Source organism: Hypanus sabinus, chromosome 12, assembly GCF_030144855.1.
Source record: "Hypanus sabinus isolate sHypSab1 chromosome 12, sHypSab1.hap1, whole genome shotgun sequence".
NCBI lineage: Eukaryota > Metazoa > Chordata > Chondrichthyes > Myliobatiformes > Dasyatidae > Hypanus > Hypanus sabinus.
The window spans coordinates 55065357-55089741 of NC_082717.1; the positions used below are offsets into that span (position 1 = coordinate 55065357).

At 40.4% G+C, this 24385-nt stretch overlaps 1 protein-coding gene across 1 annotated transcript in view; it reads right to left on the minus strand.

Moving 5' to 3' along the window:
• LOC132402902 (polyribonucleotide nucleotidyltransferase 1, mitochondrial) overlaps nucleotides 1-23144 on the minus strand; it is a 63628-nt gene extending 40484 nt beyond the window's left edge. The window contains exons 1-7 of the mRNA XM_059985978.1: nucleotides 22918-23144; nucleotides 19027-19087; nucleotides 16812-16886; nucleotides 16633-16738; nucleotides 15967-16016; nucleotides 13807-13870; nucleotides 445-492 (exon numbers count right to left, since the gene is read on the minus strand). Of these exons, the coding sequence (XP_059841961.1) occupies nucleotides 445-492; nucleotides 13807-13870; nucleotides 15967-16016; nucleotides 16633-16738; nucleotides 16812-16886; nucleotides 19027-19087; nucleotides 22918-23126 (613 nt within the window). The 5' untranslated portion in view covers nucleotides 23127-23144. The remainder of the gene's footprint in view (nucleotides 1-444; nucleotides 493-13806; nucleotides 13871-15966; nucleotides 16017-16632; nucleotides 16739-16811; nucleotides 16887-19026; nucleotides 19088-22917) is intronic.
• Between the last annotated feature and the right edge of the window lie 1241 nt (nucleotides 23145-24385).

Sequence of the window (24385 nt, forward strand, 5' to 3'; positions counted from 1 at the left end):
ATAATGGAAACTTCGGGGATGATGGAATAGAGGTACAAGCTATATAAATAAAAAGAGGTTGGAGAAACTTGGGCTGTTTTCTCTTAAGCATTGAAGGCTGAGGGGAGACCTGATACAAGTTTATAAGATTACAAGAGGTATAGATAGGGTAGACATTCAAGGTGAAAAGAGGCCATTTAAGGGAGATGCGCACAGAAAGCTTGTTTTTCCACACACACAGTGAGTGGTTATTGCCTCCAATGGGCTGCCAGGGTAGTGGTGGATATAGATAGTTAGTGGACTTTAAGTAGCTCTTAGATGGGCATATGGATATATAGAGAATGGGTAGACAGACATCACGGGCTGAAAGGCCTGTTCCTGTGCTGTACCATATCATTTTTATGTTAACCTATAATAATTAAATAAATCTTGACCTCACAAGTCCTAACAAGAAAAATTACCCACCTATAGGACCATTCCATGGAATGTCAGACAATGCCAAGGCTGCAGATGCTATCAAAAAGAGGGGGAGGGGGTGGGGGGGGGAAGTTAAAATCAGTAAGGCAATTTGGTACACATGAAGAAACAATTTCACAAATGATATACATTTTTTAAAAACTTGTTTGCTGCATTGTTTCCATAAATTTTAATCATTCATATTCCCGACCTTTGAGCTGCTTTGAAGCACAAGAGTGGACAGACGGATTGAGTATCCTTATGACGTTGAAATGTGAAAAACAGTGTGATTGTAATCTTGCATTTTAAAAGCTGTACCGTGATTATCTTTGGCTTTCAATATTTTTGGATTGTAAGTCGTATGAGAAATTGAAAGAGGTGAAATCTACTACATTAAGTAAATATTGGGTGTAATGTATTCCAACCAAAATTCACAATCTGAAATTGCCTGGATGGGTTCATTTTTTTTAAGCTTTGTATTAAAATCTGAGAGAAAGAGCAAAATTTTTTGTGTTAAGTAGGCAAGCAAAATTATACTTATTGCACTTAAATAGTACGTTGTATGAAAATTCACTGTTGTGGACAATGAAAATCAAAACCAACTATTCTACCTTGCAGATCAAAAGCTTTAGGTGATTCAAAACAAATAGTTAATTTTATGCTGATATTTATATGCAGGATAGAGGTCTAATAATAGATGATATGTCTCCAGTAAATGGCAATGACTGATAATCAATTTACAATGACAGGAAGATCAATAACATTAAGGCAATTATGAGAATTTCACAACTGATTTGTCCAATAGATTAATTTGCCAAATTTGCTTCATTTCACTACTTATCTGCCAGTTAACCTGTTTTGAAAAGATTAATTAGCAGATGTTCATGGAGGGCACCACAAATGGAAAGACAGATCTTGAGGAATATGCCTCATCTGTCATCAGCTACACCAGGAAGTGTGCAGACAATGATGCTCAATCCCTCAATAACGATCATCTCATGGCCCAACTAGAAGCTCTGGCTGAATGCCAAGATATGCTCAAGGCCCAGGACACTGCCTTCAAGTCTGGTGAAAGCACCAGGGAAAAAAACTTCTTAGGCATCAAAAGGGTTAAAACCACTTATTTGGCACACGTGGAGGGGCATCAAGAGCATTACTGACTATGTTACAGCATTGACTATACCAGTGACACCTCCTTCCCTGACGCTGTAAACAACTTTTATGCATGGTTTGAGACATGCAACACAACACTGGCCATGAAAGCTACCTCTCTCCCCAGTGAGCAGCCACTATTTGTAACAACAGCAGGTGTAAGGAGATCTCTGCAGAGTCAACCCCCATAAGGCAGCCGGGCCTAGACAATGTCCTAGGATGAGTACATAGGAAGTGTGCACAGCAACTCACTGATGTCTTCATGGACATCTTCAACTGATGTCAACAGATGAGGTAGTTATCCTCATATGCTTCAAATCAGTCACAGTCATCTCTGTACCACAGAACTCTACACTTTCAGAACTAAATGACTACCACCTGGTATCATGAAGTGCCTTGAATGGCTGCTAATGCCACATATCAAAAACTCCATTCTTTTCACATTGGGCTCTCACTAAAATGCATACCGATAGAATTGCTCTGCAACAGATGCCATAGCATCCATCATGTACCTGGCCCTGACTCACCAGAAAGCAAGGACACTCATGTCAAAATGCAGTTTCTGGTTTTCCATTTGGAATTCATTGCTACTGTCCCACAGACCTCGCTGAACAAACTCTTATTCCTTGGTCTAAATACACCACTGTGCAAATGGGTATTATACTTCCTAATAACAGACCCAAGCTAGTCAGGATGCACAACCACTCCTCCCTCCTTATCATCCTCAACACAGGTGGCCCCTGAGCTGTGTTCTGAGCCTATTGCTGTACACTGTACTCACATATGACTGCATAGCCAAACACAGAGTAATCACTGATGATACGACAGTGGTGGGGCTCATCACCGACAGCAATGAGACAGCCTACAGAGAAGAGGTGGAAGAGCTTGAGGCCTGGTGCCAGGCACATAATCTTTTCTTCAATGTCAACAAGCCAAAGGAGATGGTTATTAACTTCATGAGAATTCACACCACTCTTTACATTGGCAGTACAGCAGTGGAAACGGCGAGCAGTTTCAAACCCTTAGGAGTGCACATCCTGCACAATCTCTCATGGTCCCAGAACACATCCTATATAGTTAAGAAATCTCACCAATGTCTCCACTTGCTGAGGAGACTGAAGAAAGCTGGACTATGCACATCTATACTGACATCATTCTACAGATGTGCAGTAAAGAGCATCCTAATGAGCTGCATCACTGCATGGTACGGAAACTGCACCCCTGCAGACAGGAAGGTAGTCAAAACTGCCAAACACATTACCAGCATCAGCCTACCCACCATCAAGGACATATATACATGAAAAGGCCCAATAAGATCATGAAGGATCCCACACACCCTGCTCATTGACTTTGTTCCATTCCCATCAACAAATAGGCTACGTAGCATCCACACCAGGACCACCACATCTGACTAAAATTCTGGCAGTACTAAAGTAATAAGTTTTTTAAATGGTCTTGTTTCAACAACTCCCTGTAAGTGACATGCAAGTTTTAACCACCAAACTTTTAAGTCATGGATTTTGTCAATACACAATGTATGTTCAAGACGCAATAAATATTGTTGTGCAGCGATTACTGTTCAAATTATAGAAACTCACTTTGCCAGATTTTAATGAAGAAAAAAATAATCAACATTTTCCTGCAATATCAGTGTTTCACGTGAAGAGGCTCATGCCAGGTACCACTAGGTTTTGGTTTAGCCTCAGCTTTCAACATGAACCCCCACCACACTGGATCATGGAATTAATTTCCACCACAGGGTCGGCATCTTTGCCTCCCTAAATATAACTTGTCTAATGAGTTATTCCCTATCCAGATGTTCCTGTGTTTCCTGCTGAGGGGATCTGGTCTCAGACATTTTATTGAAAATATTCAAGTTTATTGTCATCTGACTGTGACACACACAACCAAAAACAACATTTCTCTGGACCACGGTGCACCCACAAAACATACATCACTAACACCACATAAAACAAACAGTAGCATAAATATATTAATAAAATTCAAAATGCATGCAGTGCACAGCACAGGTAAATAGTAGGGTAAACAGCTCGCAGGGTGTTCAATAGTCCCATAGACTGAGGGAAGCAGCTGTTATGCAGTTTGATAGTCCTAGCCCTGATGATGGTAGTGGGTCAAAGATTGTGGGATGAGTGATACAGATGAACAATGTTTCGTACCCTTCATGTACAATGCTCCTGGTAAATGTTACCAGTAGGGGCGGGAGCAACCCAGTGATCCTGTCGGTGATTTTAACTATACTCTCCATGTCTTGTGGTCCGACGCCTTGCAGATTCTATATGACACAATGATGCAACCAGTCAAGATACTGTCAATGGTGCTCCTGTAGAAAATTGTTAAAATGTGGATGGAGAGCTTGCATGCCTCAATCTCCTCAAAGTGTTGACACTGCTGTGTCTTCTTGACTAATTGTTGTGGGCCCAGGTTAGATTACTTTGTGCTCTTCACTCTCTCTATGTCAGAACCATTGATGTGCAATGGAGAGGGATCAACTTGTGTCTTCCTGAAGTCCATAATCGTTTCCTTTGTCTTGTTCGTGTTGAGACTTAGGTTGTAGTTCTCATACCTTACTACCTCTTCTCTGCATGTCCACTCAAAAGTTCAATTTAATGTCAGAGAAATGCATACAAAATACATCCTGAAATGCTTTTTCTTCGCAAACATCTATGAAGTGCCCCAAAGAATGAATGACAGTTAAACGTGAGAACCCTAAAGTACCCCCAACTCTCCCCTCCCACATGTAAGCGGCAGCAAGCAACAATCCCCTCTCCCCACCACCAAGCACAGGCATGAGCTAGGCGATAGCAAAGACACAGGCTTGCAGTTACCCCAAAGACTTTGCATTTGACAAGCCACAGGTTCTCTCTCTCCCTAATAAGGGAGAGGGAGGTGTCCCCCATTTTCACAGTGAGCGGGAAACATAACTCGCTGGCTTACAATGTTAAAAGTCCATTTCATTGCTTTTTATGAGTTCTGTGCCTGAAGATTGCAAAGATCTTGGGTCTTTGGGCCCACAGTGAAAGATTTTCCCGCCCCCCCCCCCCCGATGACACGAGTCTCCTGCCGTGACACCGACTCTCGATCCACCCACCTCCAGAGCCCGATCTTAGGCTTCCAAATACGAGCGAGACTCTCAGGCCCGAATCTTTGGCATGTCGGATAATGACCGGTCCTGAAACCCTAAGAATGGGTCCCATTCCCACAAAGAACTGAAGTCTGCATGTAACTCCGGGTTAGGGTCTTCAAAAGAACCCTGAAAGGGCAAAATAAAGATATTAAAGATGGAAATAGAGCTGTTTCCAAAAATGCAAACAAAGGAGTTGCTGTATAGCGCCATCTTAACTCCGCCTTCTCGTCTTTTATTGTTGGTTTTAATGTTGTTTGTTATTGTTGCTAACGAGGCCAACTACTGTTGTATTATCAGCAAATTTGATGCTGTGGTTTGCGCTGGTTCTGGCAGTGCAGTCAGGAGTCAGCGGAGTACACAGTGGTGCGGAGTGGGGGGTCACCAGTGCCCAGCACGAAGGAACTTGAGATGTTGCTGCCAACTCAGACTAATGGGATTTTCCATCAGGAAGTCCAAGATCCAGTTATAGACATTGGTGTTGAGTCCCATCAAAAGCAGTTTGCCCACCAGCATGAGGGATGATCATGTTAAATGCTGAGATGAAGTCAATAAGCAATATCCTGGTGTATGATGTATTGATTTCTAGGAGGGAGACAAGGCTATGGCATCATCAGTGGACTGGTTTGAGCGTTAGGCGAACTGAAGAGGATCCTATGTAGATGGAAGATGGGACTTTATATGATTTATTTCAAGTTGCTCAAAACACTTCATGATTTTTGAAGTCAGTTTCACTGGGCAGTAATTGTTTAGGCCAGTTACCGCCACTCTCTTAGGCACCGGAATCATGGTGGCTTCAATGAAGCCTGCAAGGACAGATTCTTAAGACCTCTTTTAGCTGGGCCGCACAGTTCCTTACCAATTGATCAGGTATATTGTCTGGTCAATATACCTGGTCAAGTGTACCCTAGCTAGGACCCTCCTCACCTTGAATGGGGCCAGACAGGATGCCTGTTCCTCAGGGGTAGAGGGGGTTTTCCTCTCAGTCAAGTCACTCATTGCTTCAAATTGTGCATAGAAAGCATTCAGACTATCAGGAAGGGAGGCGTTGCTAATGTCGATGCGCAGGGTGGGCTTGTAATCTGTTATGTTTTGCATACCTTGCCACACGTGTCCTGTGTCCTGGCGTAATAAAGGTGTCTGTGAATTTTCTGTGAGCACTCTTGCTTTGCCTTCCCGATGGCATGGGAAAACATGGCACTTGCTGACCTTAGAGTCATCACATTTCATCTGAAGGCAGCATCCCAATCCCTAAGCAGTATACAAACCTCCACAGCTTCTGGATTGCCCTGGCAGTGTAGTGTTTAATCACAGTAATGTTCTTAATGTATTTTCCTATCTAGCCACTCACCAATCTTGCATACTCATCAACATTGACGAGATTATCATATATGCTTTCGAAACAGTCCTGCAGCGCCGAGGTGGCACCTTGTAGCCAGGTCCTGATCTCCCTGTAAGCTGGTTTGACCCATTTAACTGGTAGACTGTATTCAGGAATTAGCAAAAGGGATATGTGGTCAGAGTCTCTAAGGTGAGGGCAAGGGACAGCCTTACGGGCTCCATGAATATTGATATAAACCAGTCTGAATATAAGCTCTCCTCTGGTTGTGAAGTTGATGTGGTGGTAGAACTCTGGCAGAACTGTTTTTAAGTTAGCATGACTGAAGTCACCAGCAGCAATGAAGATGCCATTGGGATGAGCGGGTACACGATCACCAGTGGTGCCGTAAAGCTCCTGCAACACTTCCCCAGTACAAGCACAGGCGCGGGGAATGTAAGCAGCAACAATTAGTACTGAGGCATTCACGCATCAGTTCTTAGTGGCATGGACATTCAGACCTTGTGCATGGGTCTCTAGCCAAGTCTGTTGTGGTGTCCTTGAGTCACATTTCTGTCAGGATGAGTGTGCAGCAGTCTCTCATCTCCCACAGGTTCAGAAACAGATAATCCATCTTATTTTCTAGTGATTGGGCATTAGCAAGTAGAATCATCAGAAGCATGGGTCTGCAGGGATCTGCCTTAAGACTGACTTGAAGACTGATTTGCTTATCACACCTGCTATTGTACACATCGGTTCTGATAGCTGCTTCCATGAGTCTCTGTAGAAGGCCTCGGTGAAGAGTGAGGGCCTACTCCATGCACATCTATATCTGATTGTGTTATTTTCTTGTATAGACTGAGGGCACAAAGCTATCCTGTTTCCATTTCAAATGGGTTAAACAGAGTAGGCGATCTCCTCTTCCTCATCATTGTCAGAAAGAGAAAAATAGGCAATCCCAGGAACCAATACAGCTGGAGCCAATTCATTCTTCCACCTGTGAGTTAATGGAAAATAACATTTCCTAATTTCCACAGAGATTATTTGCTCATCTCTGTCAAAATCCCCTATTCACAACCAATTTAGTCGGCTCCATCTTGGAGGGTTGTAAACTTAGTCTGCTCTATCTTGGGTACTAACCTACAAAGTACCCAGGGCATCTTTAAGGAGCGGTGTCTCAGAAAGGCAGTGTTCATTATTAAGGATCTCCAGCACCCAGAGCATGCTCTTTTCTCACTGTTACCATCGGGTAGGATGTACAGAAGCCTGAAGACACACACTCAGCAATTCAGGAACAGCTTCTTCCCTTCTGTCATCTGATTCCTAAACGCACGTTGAACCCTTGAAAACGACCTCACTTTTTTACTGGAACTGATCGGTTTATTTATTTTCCTATTATTACATTTTGGGTTTTTTTCTTCTAGATTGCATTGAACTGCTGCTAAGTTAACAAATTTCATGACACATGCAAATGATAATAAACCTGATTCTGATTATAAAATAGAAAACAGAACATTACAGCACAGTACAGGGCACTTAACCCACGATGTTGTGTAGGGTTAGGGTTAGGGAACATTACAGCACAGTACAGGGCACTTTAAAAAATATTATTTATTTATTAATTTTTAGAAATTACAAAGAATAAATGTGATCATAAAAAAAAGAAAAATAATATTAACCCTCCCCCTCCCCTTAACCCTTATCTAAAAAAAAGAAAAGAAGAGAAAGATTGCCTGGATATCGGAGGATCCCCACATGCTCCATGGAGTTCAAAATAATTTTAATATTTATTTTTACTTTCCCCAATTACTATAATTTTATCTTCAAAGGACCTATGTATTTAATCCTATTTTTTGTATGGAAACCAAATTTTCAAAAATATATCATATTTATTTCTTAGATTATACATAATTTTTTCAAGTGGAATACAACTATGTATTTCATTATTCCAACAATCCATAATTAAATATAAGTCCCTTCGATATCTCCTAATAAAAATAATAGTGGACTATGTGGAAGTTGTACTCCAGTAATTTGTTCCAATAACAGCCTTAAATTTATCCAAAAAGGTTGAATTTTAAAACAAGACCAAGTAGAATGTAAAAAAGTACCAATTTCTTGATTACATCGAAAACGTTGATCAGACATTTTTGAATTTAATCTACCCTTTCATTTTCTTAATATATGTTAAAACTCTTTCTTTTCACAGGTCCATTAATTCCATTAACATTAAAACTTAATAAATTAAATAAATTAATCATTCATAGTACCTTGGGAGCTCTTTAAAATTCTCCATGTTGCTATGAGTCTCCTCCAACTATCCAGGCAAAAAAGAAGAAAAATAGAAAGATAACTAATATATAAGAAACCCCCCCCCCCACTAATGTTGTGAATAAAAAGAACACAACATTACCCCCCCCCCCCCATTTTACGGGTCATGGCAATCGCCATGATTGTACACGTGAGACTCGCAGCCATCGATCAGGAGCTCCCCCAGCTCCCCCACAAAAAAAGTATATTAGTGAAGAAAAAAAAGACAAATAATTAATGTCTCTACTCCCAATTAATACTCCTCGACTATTTTTTCCCTTATAAATGTCCATCGTCCAATCTTGTTTCAGTCTTCATCATTAGTCCATTTCATTTCTATAATTCTTTACTCCTCTTCATGGACATCAGGTAATTCTTGTATAAATTCCTCCGCTTTCCCGTAGTCAACGAAGAAACTTCTTTCTCCATTATCCAGGAAAATGATCAATTTTGCTGGGTAGCTCAATAAAAATTTATAGCCCTTTTCCCAGAAAGATTTTTTCACTGGATTAAATTCCTTCCGCCTCTTCAGAAGATCGTAACTTATGTCTGGATTAAAAAAAAACTCTTTTTCCTTCTATTATCAATGGCTCTTTTCTCTTTTTAGCACCTTGAGTAGCTGCCTTCAAGATCATTTCATTATCTTGGTACCTTAAGCATTTTATCAAAATTGATTTTGGATTTTGATCTTGTTGAGGTCTTGGTCTTAAAGCTCTGTGTGCTCTTTCAATTTCAATTACTTGACTTCCTTCTTTCATTTCCAAAATCTTCGGAATCCATTCTTGAAATAATTTTATTGGATTTTCTCCCTCTGTACTTTCCATAAGACCAACAATTTTAATATTATTTCGTCTACTAGAATTCTCAAGCGCATCCATTTTTTTCCAACATCTGTTTACTTTCTGTTGTCCAGGCAAGATTATTGTCTTCTATCTTGTCTATTCTTTCAGTGTTTTCTTCCACTTTTACATCCATCTTTAACTTTATTATCCATCTTCTTTTGTTTTTCCACCACATTATCAAGTGTATTCTGTATCCTTCTTATATCTGTTCTTACAGCTTTAAATGCATTCATCATATCTGTTCTTATAGCTTTTAATTCATTCATCATATATATCAGGATATCTTTTATGTCTCCTTTAATCTCTTCCTTCTTTTCTTCTTCTTCTTCCTCTGAATCTCCCAAGAGTCCATTTCTACTTCTGATCCACTTCCAATTTCACTTCCAGTCGTAGCTGGGATTTGTAGTTTTGTTAATATCTGTTCATGCGTACTTCCGCGCATGCGTTGTTCTTGCCGTTTCTTCTTAGAGACCGCTGACATTGCTGCAACTTCCGGTCCCGCATCATCAGAAGTGCCATGCACTTCGCCGGGAGGAGATCCAACTTGAGTCCGAGGCTTCGCCGAGACGGTTAGGCCTGTTTCCCCGCTGATTTGCGCAGTCTTCAAAGTAGTAGCTTTCTTCTGTTTCAGTTTAGGAGCCATATCAAAAAATAATCCTGAATTACTTATAAATAGTTTCTAGTAGATATTTGTTAACTCTTCTTCATTTAAACCTTATTTCATTACTTTTTACGAGGGAGCTGGGTTCCCAACGTCTCGACCCTACGTCATCACGTGACGTCCCCCAGTACAGGGCACTTAACTCACGATGTTGTGCAGGGTTAGGGTTAGGGAACATTACAGCACAGTACAGGGCACTTAACCCACGATATTGTGCCGACCTTCTAACTTAGTCTAAGATCAATCCCTCCCACATTGACTCAATTTTTCCTTCATCCATGTCCTATGTAAGGATTTCTAAAATGTCCCCAATGCATTTATCTCTACCAGCACCCCTAACAGCACATTCAACACACCCACCAATCTCTTGGTAAAAAGCTTATCTCTGACATACCCTCTATACTTTTCCCCAATCACCTTAAAACTATTCTCCTTCGGAATAGCCACTTCCACCCTGGGAAGTCCTCTCTGGCTATCTACTTGATCTATGCCTCTCGTCATCTTGAACACTTCTATCAAGCTAACTTTTCTCTTCCTTCACTCCAAAGAGAAAAGTTTAGCATGCTCAGCCTGTCCTCATTAGGCATGCTCTCCAATCCAGACAGCAGCCTGGTAAATTTCCGCTGCACTCTTGCCAAAGCTTGCACAATCCTTCCTATAATGAGGCAACTAGAACTGAACACAATATTCCAAGTGTGCTCTAACAAGGATTTTATAAACATTACCTCATAGCTCTTGAACTCAAACCTCCAAATAATTAAGGCCAACACACCACCAGTCTTCATAATAGCCCTGTGAACTTTCACAACAACTTGAGGAATCTATGACGTTGAACCCAATCCCTTCAAGAATCCTGCCATTAGCCTTGTATTTTGCCTTCAATTCAACCTTCCAAAGTGAATCACTTCACTATTCCAGGTTGAAATCCATCTGCCACTTTTCAGCCCAGCTCTGCAGCCTATCAAAGTCCCACTGTAATCTTTGATAATCTTCTACTCTATTCACAACATCCCCAACTTTCATGTCATCTGCAAACTTCCTAACATACCCTTCCACTTTCTCATCCAAGGCATTTATAAAAATCACTAAGCAGAACACCACTGGTCACTGACCTCCAGGCAGAGGAAGCTACATCTATAACCACCCCCTGCCATCTATGGCAAGCAATTCTGAATTCACAGAGCTAGGTTTCCCTGGATCCCAAGCTTCCTGACTTTCTGAATGAGTCTTCCATGCAGAACCTGAGAAAACAGCTTATTAAAATCCATATACACCACATCCATAGCTCTGCCTTCATAAATATGCTTTGAAACATCCTCAAAGAATTCTGTCAGACTTCTAAGGCATGACCTGCTCCCCCCACAAAGCGCCATGCTGGCTATCCCTAATCAAACTATGCTTCTCTGAATGTTTGTAAACCCTGTCTCTAAGAATCTTCTCCAATAACTTGCCATCACTGAAGTATGACTCATGGGTGTACAATTTGCAGGATTATCCTTATTGCCTTTCTTGAACAGAAGAATAACATTTTCCACTTGCTAGTCTTCTGGTACTACTCCTGCTGTCAGCAAGGATGCAAAGAAGCATCAATCTCTTCTTGCTTCCTGTAGTAACCCAGGCATATTCTGTGTGGCCCTCAGATACTTATCTAATCTAATGTTTTTCAAAAGTTCCAGCATATTCTCAATGTCAACATACACTGTTCTTACAATCGATAACGTTCCCCTCACTGGTGAATACTGAAGCAAAGTATTCATTAAGGACCTTCCTATTTCCTCTGACTCTAGGCAGGTTTCCTCTGCTACCCCTGATCAGCCCTACCCTCACTCCAGTCACACTCCACACATTGAAAATTTACTTGAAGTACACTACATAGCAATGGTTATGGTTTGCAAGCATCCTAAAAAGAAAAATGGAATGAGTATTAGAATTAGCTATTCTATTAGTTAAGCTCCTCCACTGTTATTATGAAATCCAGCTATACAAAATATATCTACCATTAATGATGTAGTTGTTTTTGAACATGAATCATTGAAAGTAAACATACAGGTAAAACAGTTAATTCAGAATTAGAAAACCACTTGAATATTTAAAAAAATGTAGAGGTAACTCCCTTCAGTAAATAAAGTTTGTGAATTTGTAATATCATGTACACATTTAATCTCTCTACCCGCGGAAGGATATACTTGCCATAAACAGAGTGCAGACAAGTTTCAACAAACTGATTCTTGGGATGGCAAATTTGCCCTATGAGGAATGATTAAGCATACTAGGTCTTTACTCAAGGTCAAAGGGAGTAAGTGTGAACATGGAAACGTACAAAATTCATTCATGGTTTGACTTTGGAAAATGCAAAATGACTGCTTTTCCTGGCCTGGAAACTTAAAGCGTCTCTCATTAGTAACTGCATCACTTGAGAGAAAATGGCTTTTCCAATTATAAAGCTACTCTTTGCCTGCAGCAGACAGCTGTTAGTAATAAATAGCAGATAACAGTGATGAGCTGGCTACAATAGCCAACATTCATATCATGGTTGGCAGGATGATAGTCAATGAATTCCTATGCAGTAGGCTGGGACTACTGATACAGGATGTGTGCTTGAATCCACCAAATGACTCAATAAACTTGGGATAAAAAGATAGTATCAGCTAGTGCAGGATTGTTGCATGAACCAAATCTGATTCACAACAGCAGTCCAAAGAAAGAAATCATCCTGACTGGCTGTATTGTAGTTTCAGACCACCTCCTCCCCACTCCCCATGGGATTAGTTCTTGGAAGTGAGCTGCTATTTAGCTTAGCAGGTCTATCAGTTAAAATGACAAGGGCATTCGATGCTGGTCCTGTACGTGCTGTCCACACCCTTGAACAAATTGGGGAAAAAAATGCAGCAATGACGGGCAAAGATTATCTAATTTCCTAAATGAGATTAGTTCCTACATTTAAGCCTTATACAATATCTCAAGAAAGATGAAGATGGTGGGGTAATGGGTCACAGTGACAGTACAGCAGCTCAATATCAGCTAACAGATGCCCATATGAAATGTAATCATTTCCAGAACTGGCATGTTATCGTAGCACATTCTCTCCACTAGATGCATTAAATAAGTGATGTAGCTTATTTCAACTAACCACCATCTGAGAAGGACAAGAGTTTTAGAAAGATGGGACCTACCAGGTTTATCTTCAAATCATAAACCATCCTGATGTGAACCCTTCAGTTATTTATTTATTGAGATACAGCACGGAATAAGGAATTCTAGCCCTTTGAGCCGCACTACCCCACAATCCATCGACTTAACACTCACCTAATCATAGGGCAATTTACAATGATCAATTAACCTCTTAACTGGTACGTCTTTGGACTGCAGGAGGAAACCAGAGCACCCATAGGAAACTCTTGTGGTCACAAGGAGAAAGTACAAACTCTTTACAGGCAGTCATGGAAATTGAACTCTGGTCACCTATAAAGTGCTGTGCTAACCACTACACTACCGTGCCCCCCTATATTATTCAACACCACCAGATCAAAATCTGTGAAGTCCTTTGATACAACCATTAATCAACTATCCCCACGAGATCCGCACAAATTTGTACACACGTGTTACCCTTTAAGGTGGGGGGGGGGGGGGGTGGGGAAGCAATAAAATTTCCTAAGATTGCATCTTTGAAAATGGCAAAGACATTCAGGAACATTCAATTTAACGAGCATCTTGATTTCTTTTCAGCCAGGAGCAGAACCTGATACCTATTCTCAGACAGCTCCTGTGCCTAATCAGTTGGGAATTGTTTTCCCAGAGAATTTCAGGAACAAAGATTGGCAAAAAAAAATCCAATAGGAAAGAATACACTCTCAGCTAAAGGTGAGCAACAACTGCCTTCCCCCACCACGATTTGAGACTTGATGTTCAAGGTTCCCATTTTCACACAATCATTTGTTCCTACCTCCATTAATTGCAAGTACATCAGGATCATTGATGCCATCCACTGCAAGGAGATTGCATATAACCTTACACAAAGAAAAGAACCACAAGTACTTTTAGTCAAGGAGCCCTTGATTCTGCATGCAATTTTAATATCATATGTATCTGCATCGGCAAGTTCAAATAGGCAGCAAAAAAAAAATCTATTATGTTTGTAAAATGTTATAACAAAATCCAAGAGTTGAATCTCTTAATTTGAAAATTAGTGGCTTATCCATAAAGTTTCAAAAGCATGCACTTCAACTGTAAGATTTCTTTTGTGGCAATATTTCATAGATTAAATTTCATTGAAGACCACTTTTAAGGTCACTTACATTTTACAGGTCTTTTGAGTTGGCTAGAAACTTGAGAGTGCAAGAGATGAAGGTTTTTACCATGTGTCATCTGGGAATACATCTTATGCAATGGCTGGGCATGTTACTTTCTTTAGTTATTGGACCAGCATTAACTTTCTTGACAATTATACACAGTTCCTGAGGAGGGCAAAAGGGTTCCAAGAGTGAAGGTGACACATTGCTTCACTTCCTGAAATTAATTCATGCAGCTACAATTGCCAGGATCTGCTCACCTCTGAGAATCAATTTCTCAATCCAGTATAATGATTATGTAAATCAGGAGTAGAATATTGTGGGGACTTTGTCTTGTAATGAGGAAAATTATGGTACTGGCAAACAAAAAACTACCTTTTCATCATAGTTTTTTCAATTTGTATGAGTTTATGGGAGAATTTTCAAAGAATGTGTGGAATTGGTTATGTACTGCAATGATTTCTTAATGATAAACTGTAGTAAAGTGTTGTTACATTTTTGGGTATACGTGAATAATCAAATATCTTCATATTTAAAAAGCCTGTAATGGTAATCATTAGTTTAAAAATGAACATGCTACATAACATGTCCTGAAACAACATCGATAAACGTTAGCTTTCAAAAGTTTGTTACATGATCAATTCTAAAGCACTAACCCATAATAGTCAGCAAAGTCTCAAAACTACACGAATTGCAAATACAACTGTGGTTTCAGGAAGTTAACAAATGAGTATAATTTCATAGAAACATTAAAATACATAAAAAATTCTTTTTATGCATTGTTCTCCAAACAAAGACATACTGATTTACTGAGTATTACCAGTGTTATGAATGTGCCACAACTCTGAGGGGCCGAAGGGTACTAAGTTGCCCCCTCCTTTTTGAGAATCGCAAGATCGCTATTATTTCGGGTCTGAGACCCAGGAAATGAGAGCGAGACATCCAGAATACACAAGGTTTGAAATGTGTCCTGACATCAGCGGAACGGAACCACTGATAACTGCCACTGTCTCTTGGAGACGGAATTGTGTATTGAGTACTGTACTATTCACTGAAACCCCTCAGGGAGCAACCAGAGTGGTCTGGTTGAGGGATTGCATCATCCCAACCTGATTGGCATCTGAGACCCCGTGAGTAAGGATAAAAGAGGGGTCAGGGAACACCCCTTTAGACGCAACAGGAGAAAAGCTAGAAATCCCATGACAGTGTTTTATAGCGAAAGCTGGTGGGGGCTCGTGTGCGTCCTCCCTTGCCTGGGGTGGCAGGCTCATCACGGAAGAACAGTTTAGCTAAAGGAGAGATCACAATTGAACGGCCACGACAACGAGACACCTGACGGATCAAAGTCATAAAGGAAGGTTGGAAAAACCTGTAGCGGTAAATGTTCCCATTATCTCTCTCTCTCTCCAACAGAGTGCAATACAGCGACAACCAAAAAACGGCAGCTTGTGGAACTGCAGTGAACTTTATATTTCCATCGGACAGAACATGATCCCCTAGACAACGATAGAGCTTATTTCTTATTGATTATTATTATACCCGCACTTTCAGATTCAGTATTGACGATGCATATTATCTGTATATTTGCATTGATATTATTTTTGTGTATTTTTACTAATAAATACTGTTAAGAATAGTATCATCAGATTTCAACGGACATCTCTATCTTTGCTGGTAAGGAACCCAGTTACGGGGTTCATAAAACCAGCAATCTGTTATTTCAATGTGCAGCATTTTTTGATTTTCAATTAATCTGCCAACGTATTTATTCTAAAAAATGAAACACAAGATGATGCATTTTATCCAACACTTACCTGTGTATCATAAAAATATCCTGAAGGAAATAGTGGCCTGATTGAACGATCTGAAAAATTCAATAGAAGTAACTGGCATTTACTAAAGGAAAACAACCACTTAAAAAACAACTTGTTCTGTGTTATGTTCTTTTCTTCAGCTAGATGGTTATGGGAATAGTTCAAACTCGGTCAAAGATTAACAGCTGCAGCAAGTGATGCTTTGAACTTACTAACAGGAGGCCCCCTTGAGCTACTTTGTAGAACATGCACTTTTCCTCTTCAGTCACCCTAACATGGTACCACACCTCACAATCTAACCAACAATCTGTTGAAGCTAAGTCTTTGGCTGTGTGGAAATTGATGAAAGGTAATTACTTACCAAATCCAACATTTCGGAAACTCAATTATGTTTAATAAAAGCAAGTTTTGTAACATTACTATTTTAAACAATCTTAGAGACTAGGGTACTAAAGTATAAGGGAAATACATTTCTGTAAAATAATAATGCAATTAGTCAACAAATTCAAAGATCAAAAATATTATATTCTATTATATATCTGTAGTAGAAACAGACTTGAAAAATATTGCAGTAGTAAACTCGCTCCAGACAAGTCAAATTTATTTTTAAAACACATTTAAAAACAACCCATGTTGACCAAAGTGCTCTACATCATATAATCTTACCAATTACTCTGCTGGTTAAGATCTCATTATCTGTGTAGCCCAATTCTTTTCGCAAGTATGTAGTTGGTATTCTTCCTGCTGCTGCAGTTTTCTGACGGTAATCAACCTAATAATAAAAATTTGTTATTTTTCATGATAATCTGCAATTTAAACAAATTATAAAGTTTTAACATACTTACCACCAATGGCATAAATTGAGACGAAGTAGGCTTTGTTTTACTGACAGCTGTAACCATCACTGATGTGTCTCCCAACTTCAAGGTAAGAGAAAGAAAATCAACATATTATATTTCAAATTTGCCAACCTAGCACTTAATAACCAACATACATGGTTCCTTTCAAGATTCAGACCAATTAAAATTTCTCTTAGAACTTAATGCAATCACTTGCTTTTTGTCCTTAAATATCCTAGAAATCAAAAAAAACTTGCTGTTTCTTGGTCACAGGGCAGCTGAGCTCCATTGGGTAAACTGATATAATTCCTCTCATCAATGAGAACGGTAGTAGTGGAAGACAGAACTAACATAAATCATCAGTATTCTAACCACAGTCTTGCAGAATTATTACAGTAACTTGTAGCATTCCCAAGTGACATTTGGAGTGAAGGCCCAATGGAAGTTTTCCTTCACTAGTTATTGAAGCTTGATCATAGAATCATAGAAACATAGAAAATAGGTGCAGGAGTAGGCCATTCGGCCATTCGAGCCTGCACCACCATTCAGTATGATCATGGCTGATCATCCAACTCAGAACCCTGTACCTGCTTTCTCTCCATACCCCCTGATTCCTTTAGCCACAAGGGCCATATCTAACTTCCTGTTAAATATAGCCAATGACCCGGCCTCAACTGTTTCCTGTGGCAGAGAATTCCACAGATTCACCACTCTCTGTGTGAAGAAGTTTTTCCTCACCTCAGTGCTAAAAAGCTTCCCCTTTATCCTTAAACTGTGACCCCTCGTTCTGGACTTCCCCAACATTGGAAACAATCTTCCTGCATCTAGCCTGTCCAATCCCTTTAGAATTTTATACATCATAGAACACTACAGCACAGAAACAGACCTCTCTGCCCATTTAGACCATGTCAAACTATTAATCTGCCTAGTCCCATCAACCCACACCTATAGCCCTCCATACCCCTCCTATACCCTTCCTCGTTGTCTACTTCGCCCCCAATTTTGCTGTCACCTGTAAATTTCCTGAACTAGTTTACTACATTACCAACCAGATCACTAATTCAGATGACAAACAATAATGGAATCAGCACTCCACTAGGCACAGACCTCCAGTCAGAGAGGCACCATCTACAATCACTCTGAAAAAGTCTGCAAGATTGGTTAAACATGACCAACCATTCACAAAGCCATGCTGATGACCCCTAACCAGTTCCTGTCTATCCAAATACTTGTATATCCGGTCCCTTAGAATACCTCCCACTACTGATGTCAGGCTCACTGGCCTATAATTTCCTGGTTTATTCTTAAAGCCTTTCTAAAACAATTGAACAACATTAATTATTCTCTAGTCCTATGGCACCTCACTCATTACCAAGGGCATTTAAATATCTCTACTAGGGCCACTGCAATTTCTGCACCAGCCTCACACAAGGCTTGAGGGAACACCTTGTCAGGCCCTGGGGACTTATCCACACTAATTTGTCTCAAAACAGGAAGCTCCTCCTCCCCCTGTAATGTGTATACAGTCCATGACATCACTGCCATTTTGCCTCACCTCTATAAACTCTGTGTCCATCTCCTGAGTAAACACAGACGAAAAAATCTATGTAAGATCTTCATCTCTTGTGGTTCCATGCGTAGATAACTACTTTGATGTTTCAGAGAAGCAATTTTGTAATTTTGTCTCTTGTTATCCTTTTGCTCTTAATATCTGTAGAAACCCTTGGGATTCACCTTGTCTGCTAGAGCAATCTTATGCCTTCTTTTAGCCCTTCTGATTTCCTTAACTGTTCTCTTTCATTTCTTATATTCCTCAATTATATCAGTTATTCCTTCCTGCTGAAACTTGCTATGCACCTCCACATTCTTCTTAACTAGGACCTCAATAACACTCAAAGACAAAGGTTCCCTAAACCTGTTATCCTTGCATTTTATTCTGACAGGAACTTTTAAAGACCTCCCACTTACAAATACACCTTTGCCAGAAAACAACCTGTCCCAATGCACATTTGCCAGATCCTTTCTGATACCATCAAAGTTGATGTTCCAGACCAATCACTATTTCTTTCAGGGTTGACGACGTAAACCCTACGCTTAAAACACAGGAAAGTCAATTATGACATTATGACAACAAAACCATTTTTCAAATCAAGTTAATTTTCCTTTTATTCTCTACTTGGCTGTTATCTACAGAGAAGTTCTACAATGAATGTTAGTTTACCTGAACCATTGCAGATCCATCTGCAAACCGAGCAAGCTTCCCTGTGGAAATTTCAAGCTTCCTGTTGTAAAAACAAGTTAATATTTGGTAAATAAAGCACTATCTTCAGTATACTACAAATTTCATAATGAGGATAACTGTAGTATAAAATAAATTTTCACTGAACAAAACAGTGGTGATATTAACTAGGCATTAAATTAGTCTGATATGAAATAAATAGGCATAAAAATCAAACACAAATGTCAATTATAAGTCCTTTGACCAGTTTTCTCTTGATTATCTGACAAAAATTAAAATTCTGGTCTTTGTGAGAAAGTGAGCAAGAATACTACTACATAAGCTAAGAACTGTCTAAGCAAGCTAGGAAATTACAGATTTGAAAACATTACAAATTACAAGTGTGATAGCACTGCCCTACAAGATACAGGACAGAGAATTGTTTTCTACTTTAATTTGTTCTTGCTTTATTAAAAAAACACAAACTCAACATATCAGCTGACAAGGACTTTTCCAAATCTTTGAATATTATCAAATTACTTAATGTCAGGGAATCATACCTAAGCCTATCTGAAGAAAATAATCTTAGAAGTATGTGCAGATTTGGCATGGCATCGAAAGCCTTGATAAACTTCTATTGAAGCACAATGCAAGGTATCCAGACTGTTTACATCATGCCCTAGTATGGATACACCTATGCCCAAGAACAGAAAAGCACACAGAAAGTAGTGGATAGAGCCCTGTCTATCACCAGAAAAGCCCTCCCCACCACTAAGTACATCTACAAGGAGCAGTGCTACAAGAAACCAGCACCCATCATCAGGGACCTATACCATCCAAGCCACACTGTTGTCAATGCTGCCATTTGAAAGGAGGTACAGGGTCTTAGGTCCCACAATAATAGGTTCAACACAGTTATTACCCTCCAATAGACGCAGTATCGATGTCAGAACTTAAAGATGCAAGTAGATCTGTCACTTTGTCACTCCAATTAATGGTATCACCATGGCCATAACTTTTAATTTTTGTTTTGCATACTGCAGTGCTTTAACTGCGCAAAATTCCACATTTCTTCTGGTTGTGTAATTTGGTAACTGAGTTCTCTCATTAATGTCATTTTAAGTAATCTAACTCCCAATCTTCCCATTATTTTCCCAATACTGAACTTGCCCCCAGCTTTTGCTTCACACAAAGGTGTGAAAACATTGGCAGTATCTTGATATGCAAAAATATTGTCAAGTTTTATTTTTGTTGTGAAGATGGTAGAAGATGGATGTGAAGATCTGAGTTACAAAAGGTAATCTCCCTTAAATTTTGTACAAACTGTGTTCTTTAAAACATTTAACTATTCTTCTACTTTTCTTTTCAATATTCTTATAAGAAATTATTATTTGAAAAAATTTAACAAGTCAAACATTTATAACATTAATAAAATAACCGGTCATGCAAATACAAAGAAGAGAAAATCTGTAGATGCTGCAAATTTGAGCAACACACACAAAATGCTGGAGGAACCCATCAGCCCAGGCTGCATCTAGGAAAAAGAACTGACATTTTGGCCCAAAACCTTTTTGGCAGGACTGGAGAAAAAAACTGAGAAGATTTAAAAGGTGGGGGGAGGGGAGAGAGAGAAAGAAATGCAAGGTGATAAGTGAAACCTGGAGGGGAAAAGATGAAGTAAAGAGCTGGGAAGTTGGTTGGTGAAAGAGAAAGAAGGCCATGGAAGAAATAAAAAAGGTGGGGGGGGGGGGGGAAGGAGCACCAGAGAGAGGCGATGGGCAGGCAAGCAAATAAGGTGAGAGAGGGAACAGGGGATGGGAAGTGGTGAGGGGGTGGGGTGGGGAGGGGAGCACTACTAGAAGTTTGAGAAATCAATGTTCATGCCATCAAGTTGGAGGCTACCCAAACTGAATATAAGATGTTGTTCCTCCAACCTAAGTGTGGCCTCATCCCAACAGTGGAGGAGGCCATAGATGAACATTTTGGAATGGGAATGCAAAGTGGAATTAAAAAGGGTGGCCACTGGGAGATCCTGCTTGTTCCTGGTGGACGGAGTGTAAGTGTTCGGTGAAGCTGTCTCCCAGTCTATGTTGGATCTCACCGATATGCAGGAGCACAGTAAACCCCAACAGACTCAGAGGTGAAGTGGCACCTCACCTGGAAGGTTTAGGGCCCTGAATGGTAGTGAGATCAGTAGGGAGGAAGGAATGAAGAAGGGAGACACTAGGGAGCTAACCCTGTGGAAAGCATAAAGTGGTGGGTGTGGGGGAACAATATGCTTAGTGGTGGGATTCCATTGGAGGTGGCAAAAGTTTTGGAGAATTATGTGCTGGATGCGAAGGCTGGTGGGGTGGAAGGTGAGGACAAGAGGAATCCTATCCCTGGTAGGGTGGCGGGAGGATGGGGTAAGAGCAGACATGCATGAAATGGAAGAGATGCAGTCAAGGGCAGCATTGATGGTGGAGGAGGAGAAGCCCCTTTCTTTGAAAAAGGAGGACATCATCTTCATTCTGGAATGAAAAGCCTCATCCTGAGTGCAGATGCACTGCCAATGTGAAATCCAACATTTCCAGGAGAACTATGGCATGCAGAATGTTCCACTGTGAATTCCTGCAAGAGAATTAATCTCAGGATAGTATATGGAAACATATATGTACTTTGATAATAAAATTACTTTGAACTTTAAGATTGGCTAGACATAATGCACAAAGCCAGGTTAACAACCTCTAATGAAGTCCGGTTTGTCGACATAATTATAAATCCTGTTTCTTAAAATACCTTCAAGTAATTTATCCACAACTGATGTCAAATTCACCTGCCAGTAATTTCCCAACTTATTCTTAGGGCCCTGTTGTCTAGTTTCAAATATCTCTGCAATAGGGAAGGGTTTCTCACTACCCACCCTTTCTAACCACCCCTCCCCCATAATTCATCAGGTTATCCCTCAGCCTGCTCCACTCCAAAAAAAAAGTCGTGATCTATCTAATCCCTCCTCATAACTGAAATGTTCCATTCCAGGCGACATGCTGGTAAATCTCATCTGTACATCTCCAGTGCAATCGCATCCTTCATGGAGTTTGACAACCAGAACAGTACACAATACACACTGTCTAATCAATACAGCAGTATGTTGCCATAGGCAAAATCCAGTACTCCATATTTTTTCTTCCTCGCTGGGTCAGTGTTCACTGTTCAACTTCACAAACGCAGAAGGATAAGAATAAAATGTAAGAGTAAACCAACTGTCTCTCAAGTTTAACTACCATTCAAAAATTCATGGCAGATCTGTGACAGCTTCTATACCTATTCTCATAATCTTAATCTTTCAAATATTTATCCATCTCCACCTTAAATTTATCTATTGACTTTGGCTCTACCACCCTCTTCTGTCTGGCTCAAGCAGAATACAAATGGTCGCCCAAAATTGAGTTATCCTTTCTTCTTTATGCAGAGTTGATATCAGTCTTGGCCCAGAAACATGAACATAAACAGATTAAGGCACACTTCAACGTAGAACAGAGAGAAAGCTGTGCCATCATAAAGATGGAATAAAAGTGTCAGCCCAGAGTCATGGTCAAGACTGACGCCTCAATCAACATATTAAATAGAGACACAACAAACTGTAGGTACTGGAATCTGAAGTAACATTCACATTACTGGAGGAGAAATGGACCCAGTCAGGAGTATTTATGGAGGGGGACACAGTCCAAATGAAACGTCGACTGCGCATTCTCCTCCCATGCTGTCTGACCAGCTGAGTTCCTCCAGCACTTGGTGTGTTACTAACATGCTTAAATGGACAATCTGCTGACTGCCAGGGCTCTGTGTGGACATTACACCGAAGACGATGTGGACCCCCCCCAGTCCAGGTGCTTTTCGCTCGCCCTCACCCACCTGCTGCCCAGATCCACGGCGACTCGGCCACGCTCACCCACACTGGTCCACGGCTGCTGATGTGTTCGCCGCAGCTGCCCGATACTGGTGCTCGCAACCGGCGGAGATTTGCGAGGCGCAGGCAGTCTCCATAACGACAAGCGACACGTTCCCCGGCAGCATTGCAACAACTTCACAGAGCCAACGCTGCCGGTACAGGAGGCCGCCATGGCACACACGTCTCTAGAACTTCTCTTCCCATTGGCTGCTGAAGCTCCCAAACTGACGAATCAACACAATTCGTACTACCATTGGCTAATTCACATATTGATCTTTTGATAGTTTCTCCCACACCGTTTTCAACACTTTAGGAATCATTTCTCTTGTAATTTCTCACGAAACAAAAAAAAAAGACGATTTTCAAAGCCATTACGAAATGTAACCCTGAGTCACATATTCATTGGTGATGGATTATTAAAAGACGGCAGCATCCATACTACACTTAGAAGTTTAACTGTTAAACGTTCACACAAAAACTCTCAATTACAGATTTTTAAAAAAAATTTTGTGGACATTGCTGGCAACGACTAATTAGCTGTCATCATCAATTATTGCCTGAACTAACTTGCTGGGCCACTACAGAGAACAATTTTGAACAATTAATAGAGAAGAAATTTTTGTGGTCCCAGAGTTAGATATAGCTCATTCCAAGTAATAATGGCAATTTTCTTCCTAATAATTATTGCCACTGGTACTACTTTTTGATTTTATGTCAACTATAATTATCTAAATTAAACTTACCAGTTATCTTGGTGGTGTAAGTTCCCACAAATAAAATGGTTCGAGGCATTTTATGTTTAAGAAAAACCATGACAACTCATTTATTGAACCACCAAAAAATTGAATACAAGACACATTAAAAGTCCTTTATGTAATTACCTCATCACATCAGACCAGCCTCTTAGTGAATCCCGACCCAATGTTGGTGGTTGTGAATTCTGTGTGTTATCACCAATTACATTACCCTACATAAGCCCCCCCCCCCCCAGAATTCACTAAAAGCTCAGCTCGGATCCCGTGTTCCACAGGTGGAGGAACAGCAAGTGCCTCCGGCTCGTCAGACGTGTGTTGACACACCCACGTCATATCGTGACAGCAGGGCACGGTAGTGGAATCCTCCAAATCTTGGTGAGCTGGTTTAAGGCGATCTACCGAAACGCCCCTCTTATCTATAATAAAAGTCTTTTCTCCCTATTCCATCATGGTAAGGAGGTGCATGGAACTTTGGGGGTGGGGGGAGGGGCCAACAAGGTCCACTTTGACGTTGTCAAACCATTGCTCAGGGACCTCAAAAGGTGCCAATGGCACCTACACATGACAGTTAATTTTTGCCCGCTGCCACACCATACAAGCTGCAGTCCAATCACGCCCATCTTTTCTAAGACTATGCCACACACACACTTTAGTGCTACCAGTTTCAATGAGGTGT